The sequence below is a fragment of the Gadus macrocephalus genome, chromosome 8 (genome assembly GCF_031168955.1).
Source record: "Gadus macrocephalus chromosome 8, ASM3116895v1".
NCBI classification, from domain to species: Eukaryota; Metazoa; Chordata; class Actinopteri; order Gadiformes; family Gadidae; genus Gadus; species Gadus macrocephalus.
In genome coordinates this window covers 14,144,229-14,159,161 of record NC_082389.1, presented here as the reverse complement: position 1 = coordinate 14,159,161, position 14,933 = coordinate 14,144,229, and the positions used below count along the sequence as shown (strand labels likewise).

The window sequence follows — 14,933 nt, the reverse complement described above, 5'->3', positions numbered from 1 at the left end:
ATTCGCAGTTACAAATGCGGACGTACTGTCATTAGCCTACATGAGCAGGCGTCACGAAGCAGAGGCTAATGTGTGGCTTTAATGGACTGACCTTATCCTATTCCTGCTGGTATTTTAATGTACTTCTTTATGCATTTCAGGTGGGCCTTTCCAAGATATAGCCTACACCGGGAACTACACACTCTGTCAAGCTAAAGTTCAATTTAGGAAATGTTTCTTTTTTGTATTGCAATAGAAATCGTCACCTGCATCTAAGGTATGCTGTGCTCCGACTGGGCTACGGACACGGTCACCATGGTGTGCAGATTTGGCAAAGTGCTTTCATTTCAAAAGTCACATTTCAAAGGTTGCTTACATAAATATATTCGGGAGCTTACCTTTTGGCCAAACTGGAAAGCGTTAAATCGCCGCGTCCATCGACAGTCTAAATGCAGTTCTGCGGGGTTACAGAGTAGCAGACCGACTGCCTCGGAGGATCTGCTCTACGGGTCTGCAATCTGCATCAACAACTCAGCCACTCGCAGGGAGCCCCCAGCTGACGTTACTGTATGTACCGTTTGGGTCTGCCGAAACACCAGTGATCCTCTGGCCGAGCGTATCAGAGGGAGTGCGTTGCCCACGAAGTGGAGATGTGCAGAACATCCCCGACTCCCCTCTGGCTGAGTGTTTTTTCTGTAAGATATTGTGTCTAACCTTATGTCACGCGCATGATGCAAGAAGCCTACACATTTGCGCTCAACTAAAAGGAATACTCCTCAGCCAGAGCGGCTGTCTGTCGGTCTGTCTGATAGATATAAAGACATATACAGACAGACAGACAGACAGACAGACAGACAGACAGACAGACAGACAGACAGACAGACAGACAGACAGACAGACAGACAGACAGACAGACAGACAGACAGACAGACAGACAGACAGACAGACAGACAGACAGACAGACAGACAGACAGACAGACAGACAGACAGACAAATGGACAGACGGACGGACGGACGGACGGACATAGGCACGTTTTTAAAAAGCTTGAGAATAGCGCCCTCTGCTGGAAAGGGCAGAATAGATTTTCTACCTAGACGGATGCACGTGAGATGGACGCTTTTTCTATTTAACAAAAGACTATCATTATTTTTCTTAAAACACCAGTATTGGTTATTTTGGTATAAAAAATGCGAACATTTTGTAATGTGGGATGTTTTATCAAAATATGTTTTTTTTGTGTGTTTTTATGTTTCTGTCAAAAACATGGATTTGAAAAATAACCGAATAGGTCAAATATCTACTACTAGTATCTGCTACTATCGAGACAAACCTCAAAGAAACCTAATGGCGAACCGACAAGAGTGATTTGATGAAAATGTGGCAAATCATACAATAAAACCACAATGATTTTGAACCATAATATGGACTCAAAAACATAATATTGATTGTATTGAAATTATCTTCAAACTATTCATCAAATAATTGAATTATTTATAAAATATGAATATTTTTAAATATGACTAGGCTATAATTGGCTGTAAAATGTAATAACAATGGAATAACAAGGTCATTATGCACTGTGTTATAGGTCTGATGCTTAACCCACAAATAAATTACAAAAATATTGTTAGTGAAAATCAATAAATAACTTCCTTTTACAACACTTTTTAGTGCCAAATGTGACTATTCTTTCATCCAGTAGAGGGGGGTCTTATGTTGGTCAATGCCAGAGTTTGCTCAGCACAAAATGGGCTCCACTCCAGTGTACTTTATGAAAGGGCTGAAACAACTCCAGATATGAGACAGGAGGAGGGCACAGCCTTCTCCCCGGATCCCAATTATCAACACATTTGAAGAGACCTGAAAGGATGGGCAGACAATTCGCAACCACATGATCAAACTGTGGATATTTCGGGTGGTTGTTTAAACAATGAGGAAATTATGTAAAAACAATAATGATATTTGATTCTATATTTTCCAGAAAGGAAATTGGATATGGGTTTGGAATACTATCTTGCAAAAAAATGTTCTTGTTCATTTTAAAAGACATGTTTGCTTTAGGTTAAGATCATTTTCCAAACCTGACCTTTATTGGAATGATATTATTTGCATCTTCACTCATGGCCTTTCTCAGAGTTGTTTTTATATGCAACTGCTTAAGCACCAGATACATTGCACCAGGACCTCTGGACTTGGCTTTGATAGGCTATAGAAGGTGTGATGGCTCAGCTATGAGTGATGAGGGCGCCATTTACTGATTAGAATCAGTTAAGACCGAAACACCTCTTTGTTATGGTGAGAGGGATCTCGCAAAGCTGGCCCACTCGATAGGGGACACCATGTAGTTTGCCTATCAGGTTGCTGACTAAGCAGGTGCCAGATGGAGTTATGGCACACCTTTAGACAATATTCTGCAGGGAGTTCCTCCCTCTCTCTATCTCAGAGATGTGTTTGTCAGCCAGCTGACACCAGCCATCTGAAATTCATCACATCATTAGATCAGTGTGTATTTCTACCATCAGGGTTGTCTGTCAGAGGCTCCAAGTAGCACCTCAGCCTCTGCAATAGGACAAGGTGTCTGTTTTGTGGAGTCCCATATTATTCAGTCCCGTGGACTATTAACATTCAATCTCAGATAATTGTTGTTTATTTCAGGAGGGAAGCTGTTGTAGGTGCATGTTAATAGGAGGTGGTTATGTTTCATATTCAGTGTGTTGTGCAACATGAAGCTTTAAACATTACAATTATGCTGGTAGGCCTATAACATGTGAATATCTTTGAAGTTGTATTTTGTGTGAATAGGATCTCATAGGAAGTCAATGGTAAATATCTTCATTGATGCTCAACTAAGAGTATCAAAAATATGTTGCATTTCCATTGTGATTTTGATCGATCAGCGGCCTTCAATATATTCTGATGGATAATGAGAATAAAAAAAACAGTAGAATAATCCCAATACACGCGGTATTGGGATTATTCAGTTATGATTTTCTCACAGGCGGCATGTTGGGCGGAGCGCAGCAACATGTTGCCTAAACTCCTTGAACGCGCCTCTGCGGCCCATGCGCAGTGCTTGACGTTTTGAAGTCGCTCCTCCGGGGTGTTTGAACAGGAAGGCGGACATGTTGGCCAGGCTGTGGGAGAAAATCGGGCATCGTCTGATTTTTCGAAAAATAACAAAAACTGAAGTCTGATTTATGCGTGGCGAATCGAAAAAAACGACTTACCTAAACAACAACAAACGACGACCAGTGACAATGTTCGGCATGCAGCGGGAGGACCGCCAGGGAGGGTTTTAACAACACCGTGTTTTAAACTGATCGAAATTTGGAAGAAGTTTTTTCACCACTTCTACTTTGCAGCTGTCAGACTCGTTTGAGGCTTTTTTATGCATATGCCTGGCACGGGTATGGACATGGGCCTGGACTAATCTTTCCACACGTATCACTTTGTAATCTATCGCATTTAAGTTTTACTCATCTTTTGTCTGATGCACATACAATTTTAAACCCTTATCCTCTGCGGCATCCTGTGGAGGCTGACTAATCTGTTGCCGCATTTATCTGGTGCTGCTGAAGTGGACTTGCACTCTGGGATCTATATTTTTTAATTGGAAGATGTGGCATTTTTGTGTTGAACACCGCTTTAAAAGTTTTGTGGTTTGTGTGAATTCGAGAAGAATTCACACACTTTGAAGTGCGGTCCAGTGCTCACACGAAGAAAGAGAACATTTGGCTAGCTAGCTACCACTGGCTGCTAAGCTAGCTAGCCTCCTGGCTCGTCCGTAAGGCTGGTTTTTGTTCACAGCGAAGCGGTGGAACTCACCATAAAAGCAAAAATGTCAGCCGGAGAAAGTTTGGAGGCTCGGTTTGAGAAAATCGATGCCATGCTGAAGGATCCCAAGTCGGAAGTGAACACCGATTGTCTTTTGGTGAGTTTACAGCTCGGTAGCTGGTTTAGTAGCCGTTCGGGGTCAGACTACTCCTTGGAACAGAACAACACTGGAGGAGCACATCACCCAGGTGTGAGGACACTGAAGCCTCAGTTTGTCGTAGATATAGGCGACCGGTAACCGGCCTCCTCTGTAACAACTTTTAAATAAACTCTAGATGCATTTTAACTTATAAGGAATTTGAATATTCATCTTTCATATGCCCCAGGATACATGCCGTGCACGTAACTGGCAGCTTCCCATCTATCAAAATATTTCAATAGTAGTTTCATCAGTGAGTGTATTCATGTTTCTCCACACAATTTCAAAATAGCATCCCTGAAAACGTATGGGAGTATTATTACTGGCTTAAGCCATTAACAACATATAATTTGTCAGATATGTATGCAGGGCACATGTTCGAATCATTGATTATGTGAATACAATCTCAGAACAGTAAAGCAGGAGACTGCACAAACAAACATTGACCTTGATTTTGTGACAAGCTAAATGGGTACTATTTAAACTGAATCTGTGGTTTATAGTTGAGTCTCTTTTAGATTTCTCAGTTTCTGCATTTGTTTTAAAACCCAGGAGACAAAGCTGCATTAGTACACCTGTCTGAGGCAATGTGGCCTAGCCGTTTCCTCCATGGATGCATCACAGCTCATGATGTGGCTCTCCTGTCTACAGAAGGCGGAGGCTGCCACATGCTCAGTTCACTTAGAAACACCTCCACAGGTCTTTATTACAGGAGGCAGGCAATCCAACCTCACTGTGACTCCTGGCAGCAGTAGACTGCAGGAAGAGTTGTTACGAGACGTTTGAAGCGGTTGATTATGTATTGGGACAATCACAGCTATGGTGACACAACAAGGCAGGCCCACACTTTTTTTAATACAGAAATCCATTTGTAAAATGTATATGCGATGTATCTATACACTGATGGGTTCCAGGGCTCAGATTATGTACAGATCGATCATGTGGCATTCTAAACAAATGGATTGTCTTGAGGCTTTTGTCCATTTCCTGAGATTGTTTTGTATAAATGTATGATTTGTGCTTGCAGGTATGGTAGGGTTGGTTTGTATGCGTTGTGTCGGGGTTCTCATTGTGCGTACATTTATTTTACAGGTTTGACGGTCCAACAGTAATGACAACATGGGAGCTCCATTAGCATTTAGATCATTTTGAGCATTATAATTGTATGAAATTCTTGAGGTCACAGGACTCACTCTTATTGTTGATGCACACGTACATTTGGGGAAGAGTTTTTTTGTTTTTTTGGCAAACACTTGTGTAGGTTTAGTTCTCACTTTCTTTCCATTAGAGAAGTTGGTTTGTCTTGGTGACCTCTCAGCCGGTTGTAGAGTAAAAAAAAACAACTAATTAAAACTCTGCTATAAGTGCACACACGGTGCATTTTAATGGCAAAAAAAGGGCTGTGGGGAATGTTCCTGCCGGCAGCTACATACACAAGGGTGTTGTTCCTCTCCCCCCCCCCCCCCCCCTCTTGCTCTGCAATCTTCCTCTGATCAATGAATGGAGGCCTTTTGCCCAGGCGCACTCCATGCAGCTCCACCCACAGCTTAATAAAATTCCATGCTAATCAAATAACCTCTTGTCTTTGACTGGGCTAGAGTCCCCCTGTGTGTCCCTGAGCCATTCTGTCCGTCTGTAGAGAGTGAGAGAACGTCAGAGAGGGATAGAATGCTGAAAACAGGCATGCAGGCTCTGAGGTAGCTGGGTGTGGGCTCAGCTCTGCACCCATAAACCAAAATTATGTGAACGAGAGACTCATGTTTCTCAAGGCCTTGAATCGGGACATTTAACTCATGAACAAGCTTCTAGCATGCGTTACCTATGAGTAATGGGTCCCACTGAAAAGCACAATGCAGGCCTGTTACTGGCCCCTCTTTTTGTACCCGAGTGTCAGACCGGGGTTATGTTATTGCCCCAGTGTGTATTTGCGGTGGTCGGGCCTGGGTTTACTAGTCCTGTGTTGCCGCTTGGCCTGTGTGTGTGTGACGGGGACATTCTGCCCAAACCGGCCCACTTGGCTACAGGGTGGCCTTTTAAGAGCGCAGGGGTGTACTCTGTCATCCTTATCTTCTCCCTCCCCTAAATATTTTCTGCTGGAGAGTGGAGGGTCTTATCTGGGTTGTGTTGCCCACCATCACTGTCCTCCAGGCAGGCTCTTAAGAGCCATTCTGAACAGGCCAAATTCCTTGCATTGTGATGGCAAGGCTCACCGACGTCAAGCTAGTGTATATTGTCTATGTCCGTTTGTTTATCTGTGGGCCTTAATGGTGCACCTGGTTCAAACATTTTACAATGTGGTACAAACTGAATACCCACAGCAATAACACATTTACCCACTTAGAGGAATAGAACAATTCTTGATTGCAATGTGGGGTCTGCTCATTCTTTTGGGCCCTTTATGGAACAGGCAACTTTCAAATTTGTGCAGTGAAATAATGAGGATACGCTGGGACATGTTGGGTTTTGATATCGGCCCTGTTTAAGGTAAACTTAAAACTTCCTGCCGCCCTCATTGATGTTGCTGTAACATTTGCACGTAAGCTCTGCACTCTTCAGCTGTTTTGTATGTTACTTTGAATCTTAATCTGTATCTGGCTCCAATAACAGACCAGCATAGCCATGGATTCAGACCCTCGTACGAGCACTATATGGCGTGATCAGGCCAAAAGCTGGTTGCCCCCACCATTTTGCGATCCATCCATATCGTTTATCGCACTGAAGAAATAGGCTATCATGGCACCACACCTTTGTGTCAAACCCACACTCGGAAATGCTCACTTATCATTTCTAAATGAGAGACTGTCAATTATTTTAAACAATTTACCATTAATTGTCCCCAAAAAAGAGAGGACGAATGTCTGATAATTGGTTGAATGCCGCCTGATATGTCATTGGAATAATTTTGGCTGGCTAATCATCAAATATATATTGCTGTTTAAACGGCCACGGCTTGAGTCTTTTTCCCCTCTTTGACTGAAGTCAACTTTCTTAATCTCTCTGCCAGGTCTGCTGTTGATCAAAATAGTAGGTACCACCGTTTGTTTGTGTGTCCGATCTGCTCCATTTGGCTCACACACTATTTTGATCTATTTAATTTGAGTTCCCATTTTATGATGGCGAAATCAAAGGGGCCAAAATTATTCAACCGTGCTAAAACTGGAAATCTCCATAAGAACTTGGAATTCCTTGGAGCAGACTGGATGTATATTGCTGTGATGCTACAGCAACGAGATTGTCATGCCTTCCCCTTTAATAATGCAGACAAAAGTTAACTATTAGTGTGATTAGGCATGTAACAATGCAGTAGGCTCTGCCTAGGCAGGGGAGCAGTCTTCATCCGGTAACCTTTGTCTTGAATGGACAAACATAGGGTGTTGCATGCACTGATAGCGCAGCTTTAGGTTTTATGGCCTTCAATCTCTGCAAGTTATACATTTGGACTGTTACGACGCTCTGTCATAACAGACAATATTGCACATCTGACAACAGAATCCATCATGTCGAGTTTGAAGGTGGAGCGCCATGTCAATTACACAGTATCAAATTATAAACTGCACTGCCACTAGTGTGAATGTCAGTTAAGCGAGGCAGTGCTGGGCAATGGGTGTGCATTGTTGTTTTTTCTGTTTCAGCATCACATCTCTCTCCTATTGTGAGTGGCTAATACAGGTCGGCCATTTGTAAACTGCTCCTCAGCTGTTCACCCTGCGCTTAACAATGGCTCCAGCGATTTGTACCTTTTTGTTCCTCAGCTGGGCAATCATGTACTGGAATGCAGGTATAAAACTATTCACTCTGAGGTAATTTCCCCTCCGGTTTCTTCCTGGTGAATCGCAAGGCCTTCTGCTTTCTATCGCCTGTGGTAGCTGAGGAAATGGGCTTCGCTCTTGCAGTGTCACTCGCGCATGATTCAGCAGCCTCCCAGGCCTAATAGTCACAACCTAAAGTGAGTCCACATCCATGGTCATCATTTGTTAATACATTTGTTTGGATGAGGTCAGCTGTCCTATGCGAGATGGGGAAAGCACTGTAACTTTTCTGTGTCCTGGACTTGGTCGGTGGGACCACGGGAGAGTGCTCCTCTTTTGCAAGAACTCAATTATATTTTGACATGAAAGCCTTTGTGACAGTGATTCTGTCTCGGCTGGGGCCTCATAAAGAAATGGAATGCCCTTGTTTTGCCATGGCTGCGTTCACTGTCACTGCCGTTTATCAAGCGAGACTGTTGGACACGCAGTCTTTCTAGGTAAGTGGACTCTCCTGTCAGTCGATATCACATACTGCCCGAGTATGTGAGCGGGGCTTTGAGCACAAGAGTTTGGTCCGAGGAGGCGAAGGAGCTTGCCAGTAGCCTACACTCTGCCTACGAGGGGGTTGCAAAGTTTCTGAAACTGCGGCTATTTCAGCGCGTACATAAATAAACCTGACAGAAGAATAGACCCAACTGTCCCTTAGTTCCCTATTTCTGTCTAGGCCTATCCCAGAAGCCAACGTTGACGATTTAGGAAGGGGAAGCGATGTGGCATTACATTTTCTGAATGGTTTTGTAATTGGCCTACATTACCGCCGCTTGTGTTTACACGGGCCCAGCCCATACATTCTCCCTTCTTTGCATGGCACCCTAAATGGCGGTCTATGGAGCCTTTGCTCACTAATGAATGTGAGAAGTGTATTGTCTCGCAGAGGTGGCAGAATTGGAAGTGAAATGTATGGCTTGACTCAGGCCGGTCCACATGCCTTGTGCTGGCAGGGCAGCGAGGGGAAGATGTGGCCGTGTCGTCCCATGGAAACATTTTCTTTCTTTCCCTTTTTTCACTCCCCAACTCAAATGTCTGGAAAAAGCCTGTGTGCATATTTCTCTTCCCCTAAAGCTTAGAGAAATAATTGCCGCGCGTTACGCCAAGCGCTTGGCCTGTGTGTTCAGTATAACTATCCGCTCATTAGGTTTGCCACATTTCATTAATGGGTGAGATGATGAGCGCGTGTGTGTTTCACGCAGTAAATCCCAGAGATGTGTCACTAACCCACCGACCCGCACATCCATCCATCCGCCCGCCCGAAGCGGCATCACCACAAGCAGGAGAGGGAGCCCAGCCCTGGCAAGACCCTGGTCTGTTTTCCCAGCCATTATTTTTCCCAAGACTGTCCCCTATGATTTGTTGGCCCTCCAGTGTCTCCTGCCTGGTCGTGATGTATGGTGGCTGAATTAATGCAAGGGGGTGTCTATTTTTGTTTGCCTCTATAGTTGGATTTTTGGAAAATTGTGAAGGCGCTGTGGTCCACCAAGTAGTACTGGCCACTGCAGCAGTTCTTGTATTGCTGGAGAGCCGTTGATGTGTTTTTGAGCTTGATTACCGTTGTCATGTGCTTACTTCCAATTGATTCTTGGCTAGTCTCGCATCCTAAGAGGACGGCTCATTGGCTACATGATTAGTTCGCAATCTTGGTGGGGAACTTGATTTGTTATGCGTGTTGGCCCGCTACATAAATAAGCATTTTTCCCATTTTGTGATTTACACGTAACATGTGTGTCCCCTCTATTCGTTGCCTCCTCTCCTTCTATTGAGGAGTATTGTATTGCTATGACCTGCTGGTCTTATGCTTGTACCGTTCTGCTAGGTGGTTGGTGTACACTGGACCACTGTGTCCGGGCCCTGTTGACACAGGGCTGTTGCTGCTTCCTCTTGCCCAGCAGCCAACCCGACTTACTCACAAACATCTTTAGAAGCGCCACTCCATGCTTCAGATAAGACGTTAATTTAAGTGTACGTGTGCCATGGTGGCACACCCTGCTTCTCTGCCATTATACACCATTGATTATTTGTACCTGTTCCTCTTTGTAGTAAAATAAAAACGACAAGAAAGTCCCCATGACACAAAGATCACACACGCACACACACACAGTTTAAGTTCCATAAGCGCTGTAGTCCAGCCTATGTTCGCCGTCGTTTTAAGGTCTTAATATTTTCTGCTCTATTCTTTCAGTAAATCCCGCACATCTGTCTTAATCCGTATTGTTTTTTCCTTCACTGTTCATTTTGGTAGAGGAGGAGGAGGGAGGGATAGGTGTATGGCCAGGGTGCAGGGGAGGGGGGGGGGGGTTCATAATAGCATGCTGATTGAAAATAAGGCTCCCTATTTGACTTTGTACTTGGGATGGATTCCCCCCCACCCCCTTCCCTTTCTTCCCTTTACTTTTTGTTGGGAACTTGTTTGGCCGCATACTTAAAATAGCTCTCTGACGTGTACGGTCCTGTGGAGGAATGTTGCTGTGGCCGTCCAGCGCTCTCTGCGGCAGGAAGTTATGCAAACGTGCTCCGCTGAGCACAGGCGCTGTGTGATTAGCCTCCTAACGGTCTCTCTCTCTCTTCATACGCCTTTTTCTTCTGCCTCTTTTTTTTTTTTTTTCAAACAAATCACATACTGTATGACCATCAAGCCCCCCCCCCCACTGCCCCCCCGTTCCCCCCTGAACACACTGGACCCTTTGCGTTTCTACAAGCGTCTCCCCCCGCCCCTGCCGTCGGCCTTCCTTGGGTGAACTCATGAGGCTTGACTTCATGAGGTTTTTGTTTTTCGTTTTTTTAGCTCGGTTCAGCCGTTCTGTTTACATGCGCCGTAGCATTTGCCCCAGTTACTCTTCTGTTTTTCTTTCATTATCCAGACTCTGTGAATTCCTGTGTTGTGGTCTTCCTTCCCCATCCGCACACCTCTTCCCATTCTTTCCTTTTGCCTTGTCCCCCTCTCCCTCCCCTCCTCGTCCTCCACCTCCTTCCCCCCCATCCCTGAGGCGTCTGGCAGGGTTTATATCCCCTGGTGGGGTGTTATGGGTGGGGGCGTGGCGGGTGCCTCACGTCCACTGTAGTGCTCAGCAGGAGCAGCAGTCACTTAAGAGGATTCCTCCTCCGTCTCGTCTGAGCTGCTGAATCACCATGTGTCATTGTTTTGCACAGAGATGCCAAACGAAGCAGAATTCATCTTGGGCGGGAATCCAGAGCATGCAAGAGATGTCATTTGTTGCGTATGCGGCTTGTTTTCTTGAGGATCTGTTATCACGATAAAGAGATTTGCATATTACAATCTTATCCCATATTTAACGCTCCTCACAATGAATCATAGGGTGATTTGCCGTGAAATCAGTTATTGTCGTTTGCCATTCTCAGCCAGATTCATACGAGCTGTTGAATCTGAAATTGATCATTGTGCATTCAGAAGGGGAGTTCACAACACACCAATTATTCAACATGATAGTCAGTGCTGTGATTATACGGTTGCCTGTGATGTGCTGCTGACGGTTACCCTCCGCTCGGACTACCCAGAAGCAGCTGATCATGGCAATGTCACAGGTAACTTCATAATCACAGCGCCACATATAGTGTGTTTATAGGCTAACTTTAATCTTGTTGTGATGTTATTGGCACTCATTTTGAATAAGCGGCCACCATAGGGAAAACGTTAGAAATCTTTAAAGTAATTAGAGGTGTATTCTCCTCAGATGAACAGGTGCTAGGCTAGTGTAACTCTGCAAGTCAATCCAATCGGCTATTTGAGAGCAAATGCTAACCCAGCAAACGCTAAACCAGCAAACTCCCCTTCTGGACGCACGATGATTTGGAATTAAACAACTTGTCGCAATATGGAGCCTTTAACAGATACCTCCGGATATCCCTTCAAGAATGGGAAGCAAAGTCATAAATTCACATTTTTTGTTTTTACCACAACATAATTTATTTTAATCTTTGAAAGACATTTTAATCTTTGAAAGTGCATTTTCCTATATAGAGTGTTACTTTACATTGCATGCGAGTAGGGATGACCCTCCTTGTATTAAATCGTCCAGTTCAGGGTCTTTGATCAGATCAGAATCCAGTGACTGGCTGACCGTGTGTGAGAGACCTGCTGAAACAGGGCTGTTTCAACATCTTCAAGCTTTTAAAGGCATCTTCACTCCATGTATGCTGGTGTTTGTGTAACGGTCATGTGTCAACCATCCTGGATTAAAGCAGATTAGATTAAATCCTACCAGTTGCACTTCCCCTCATGCCTAGCCGAAGGCTAACTAGCCCTTATGATTACAGCTGGTCACCAACCCTAGCACACCCTCAGTCTATGGTGTTCTGCTTCACAATCAGTGTCATAGTTTTGATCTAGCCGCTATAGCAGATCTTCTGTGTATTTACCCTTTTTATTATTTCACAAGAATGTTATTTTCAGCTGAATTGTTTTGTGAGGGGTGTTAAACTGGGTCAGGATTTGAGGAACGTAGCATGTACAGCACCCTCTGTCAGCATTGTAGCCCTAAAAGGTCGGACAATATTTCTTGACATGTACAGGCTAGTCCATCTGATTCCCAGCTCTACGAGTGTTGTGAGGCAGATCATCAAATAGCTGGTCCTCTCTTGAGTTAATGGAAACATGCATGTCATCATTTGCTCCCCATGAAATGTGCCATACAATTAAAAACGTTTTATTAAAGCGGTTCATCACCTACCGAACCCTTTCGTAGTGGACTGTCATCAAAAGTTCATTTTGTTACCAATTGTGTTCACCTGAGGCCTTCTAGAACCGTGATCCTTATTAACTCCAAGTGTCTGTGGCCCTAGTTTCTGCAGTGTGTCCTGCGCAGTTGGCACTAGTCGGGTCTTGTTGGCGGTCTTTCGGCCGATTCTGCAATTAAATCAGAGACGGAGGCAGTCGGTGAGGGAGATCCCTCGAATTGTCTGTTCAGGCTAAGCTAATCGATGCACGAGCACTTCCTCTCACACAGGCGCAGAACGTATGTGCTCGTTGGCCATTGGCTGTAGTCTTTGCGATGTGATCAGGTGCAACTCTTTGGCCAAGACACAGGTAACGAGAGGCAACGCAACAGTCTGCCTTCGTCCAGGCTGTTTCTCTGACATTGGTTTGATGTGGCAGGGCCTCAAGGTAACAATTGCTAGGACGAACATTAACTAGAAGCCTGGTTTACTGATTTGATTTCACTGTTGTTTGGGTTCTTTCAAACCCAGAACCCAAACAACAGTGCTTATCTAGGGATGCTGCCAGCAATCACAAGGGGGACTGTGGGGAATTCATTGTAACATTTTTGCGTTTCATTTTTTTCTTCCCCCTTCTAGGATGGCTTGGACGCATTGGTGTATGACCTCGACTTCCCTGCCCTGAGGAAGAACAAGAGCATTGACAATTTCTTGAATAGATGTAAGTACCCTACCCCAGCAATGTAAGCTATTCACAATGCTTCCCCCCCTGTCCTCCTTTCTGTGCTGACATCCGCCATGTCTCCAACTACGACATGTTCATAATCAAACCCCCACCCCCCTTTTAAAAAAAACCTGCATATGGGTTTATGCCCCAGCTAGGTTCAGTAAAGAAGGCCGTTATAGGGTCAACGCCTTTATGTGGGCCAGGGCACCCAATTGTGTCTGTTGCTTTGGCATGGCCCACAAAAGGAGGCTTTCATAGATGGCCAGTGACCCAAATGATGCTTGTTCCCTTTATCAGCGTCACATCACCACTTTGAATCGTGCCATTAGTACGACACGTATGCACTGGGCTTTTATGTTGCAAAGTGCACGACGGTATCACGGGAAAAACTTGAAGGGGCAGTAATGTGATATAGAGGTACTTGTTCCAATAAAACGCCTAGGTAGTCAGTCGGGCTCTGACCTTTCTCCGTCAAAGTATGCACATGATCTCTAAGTGGTTTACTGCAAATCACGTTCTTGTCATGGTAACATTTGTACCACCACTATCAAGCTTGTAAATTATTTTTGATGGTAGTACTTTAGTGTCACTCCAGCCTTTCAGGTTAAATCCTCAGTTATACTTTTATATACATTCATGTAACACGTTGTCTCAACTGTTAAATAACTAGCAATTACACGTAAGTCATATGAACAAAGCAGTTTTAAGAACCCATTGATGATGAAAGCTGAACTACTAAAGGTACCGAGAAGAAAACAATTCAGATTTACAGGCTGCAAAGCCCCAGGCAAAGGTTCCACCACGCATTGAAAGTGCGCTTGGGAGTTGGTACACATCTAGCAGGGCTCATCAGCCAACTGCCGTGGGACATGGGGGTGATGGACTTGATGTCTTGTGATGGCCTGTGCGCCACTGGCATGCCGTGCCTGAAGGGCTCGCAACTCCAGTCCCTGATGCGTTGCACCATGCATCGCATCAGCTGACTTCGATGTGCGAAGAAGAAGCGGGCCTTTCTTGGAACCCTTTTCTCCTATTGAGCCGCTCTTATTCATCAGCCCAGTTGGAACCATTCTAATGCTGCCCTCCATGCGAATCTCAGGGTTGTGTTCTCTGACTCACTCTGAAATGTTTTCATTATAATAAGCCTTGGTGTTTATTTATAGATCCATTGAACTTGGATACCCTCACTCTCTTCTCTCCCTCCCCTCTCTATTTCCTCCTCGGCCTCTCTTCTCCCATCCCTCTTATTTTCCTCTTCTTGTTCTCAATTCTCTCTCTCTCTCTCTCTCTCTCTCTCTCTCTCTCTCTCTCTCTCTCTCTCTCTCTCTCTCTCTCTCTCTCTCTCTCTCTCTCTCTCTCTCTCTCTCTCTCTCTCTCTCTCTCTCTCTCTCTCTCTCTCTCTCTCATTTATTTATTTATCCTTTCTCGTGCACGTTGTGACCCATTGGAATCAGACAGTCCAACTATGACCAAATTTGGCAGATCAGAGAATACCGATCTGCCCATGGGGGGAACCGGCATTGTTACAGCAGGGCTCCAAAACGTTGTTCCTTCGGCTGCTGTGTCCGCCAAAATACGTTTTCCTCTTCTGATGCGCTTGCCAACATGTTTGAGGTTTCTGATTGGATAAATCCCTCCCCGCTACATCTGGACAATGCAGGGACGCTCACCTTTTGATCAGAGACGCTTTTATAGGCTTTTAAGTGCAACCGCTTGGCTAAGCGTACAGGGCTAGCTTGCAAGAGTTACTCCCCGGGGCTGTGGGTTAACTAGATG

The 14,933-nt window shown here is 44.8% G+C and overlaps 1 protein-coding gene across 3 annotated transcripts in view; it reads left to right on the top strand.

Moving 5' to 3' along the window:
• Nucleotides 1-3,044: 3,044 nt before the first annotated feature.
• Nucleotides 3,045-14,933, top strand: part of rock1 (Rho-associated, coiled-coil containing protein kinase 1) — a 37,336-nt gene continuing 25,447 nt past the window's right edge. For 2 of the 3 annotated variants that reach the window (XM_060059303.1, XM_060059305.1), the window contains exons 1-2: nucleotides 3,060-3,911; nucleotides 13,070-13,151. In XM_060059303.1, the coding sequence (XP_059915286.1) occupies nucleotides 3,819-3,911; nucleotides 13,070-13,151 (175 nt within the window). In that variant the 5' untranslated portion in view covers nucleotides 3,060-3,818. Of the gene's footprint in view, nucleotides 3,912-13,069; nucleotides 13,152-14,933 lie in introns of all 3 variants that reach the window. The other variant, XM_060059304.1, reaches the window with a different exon arrangement.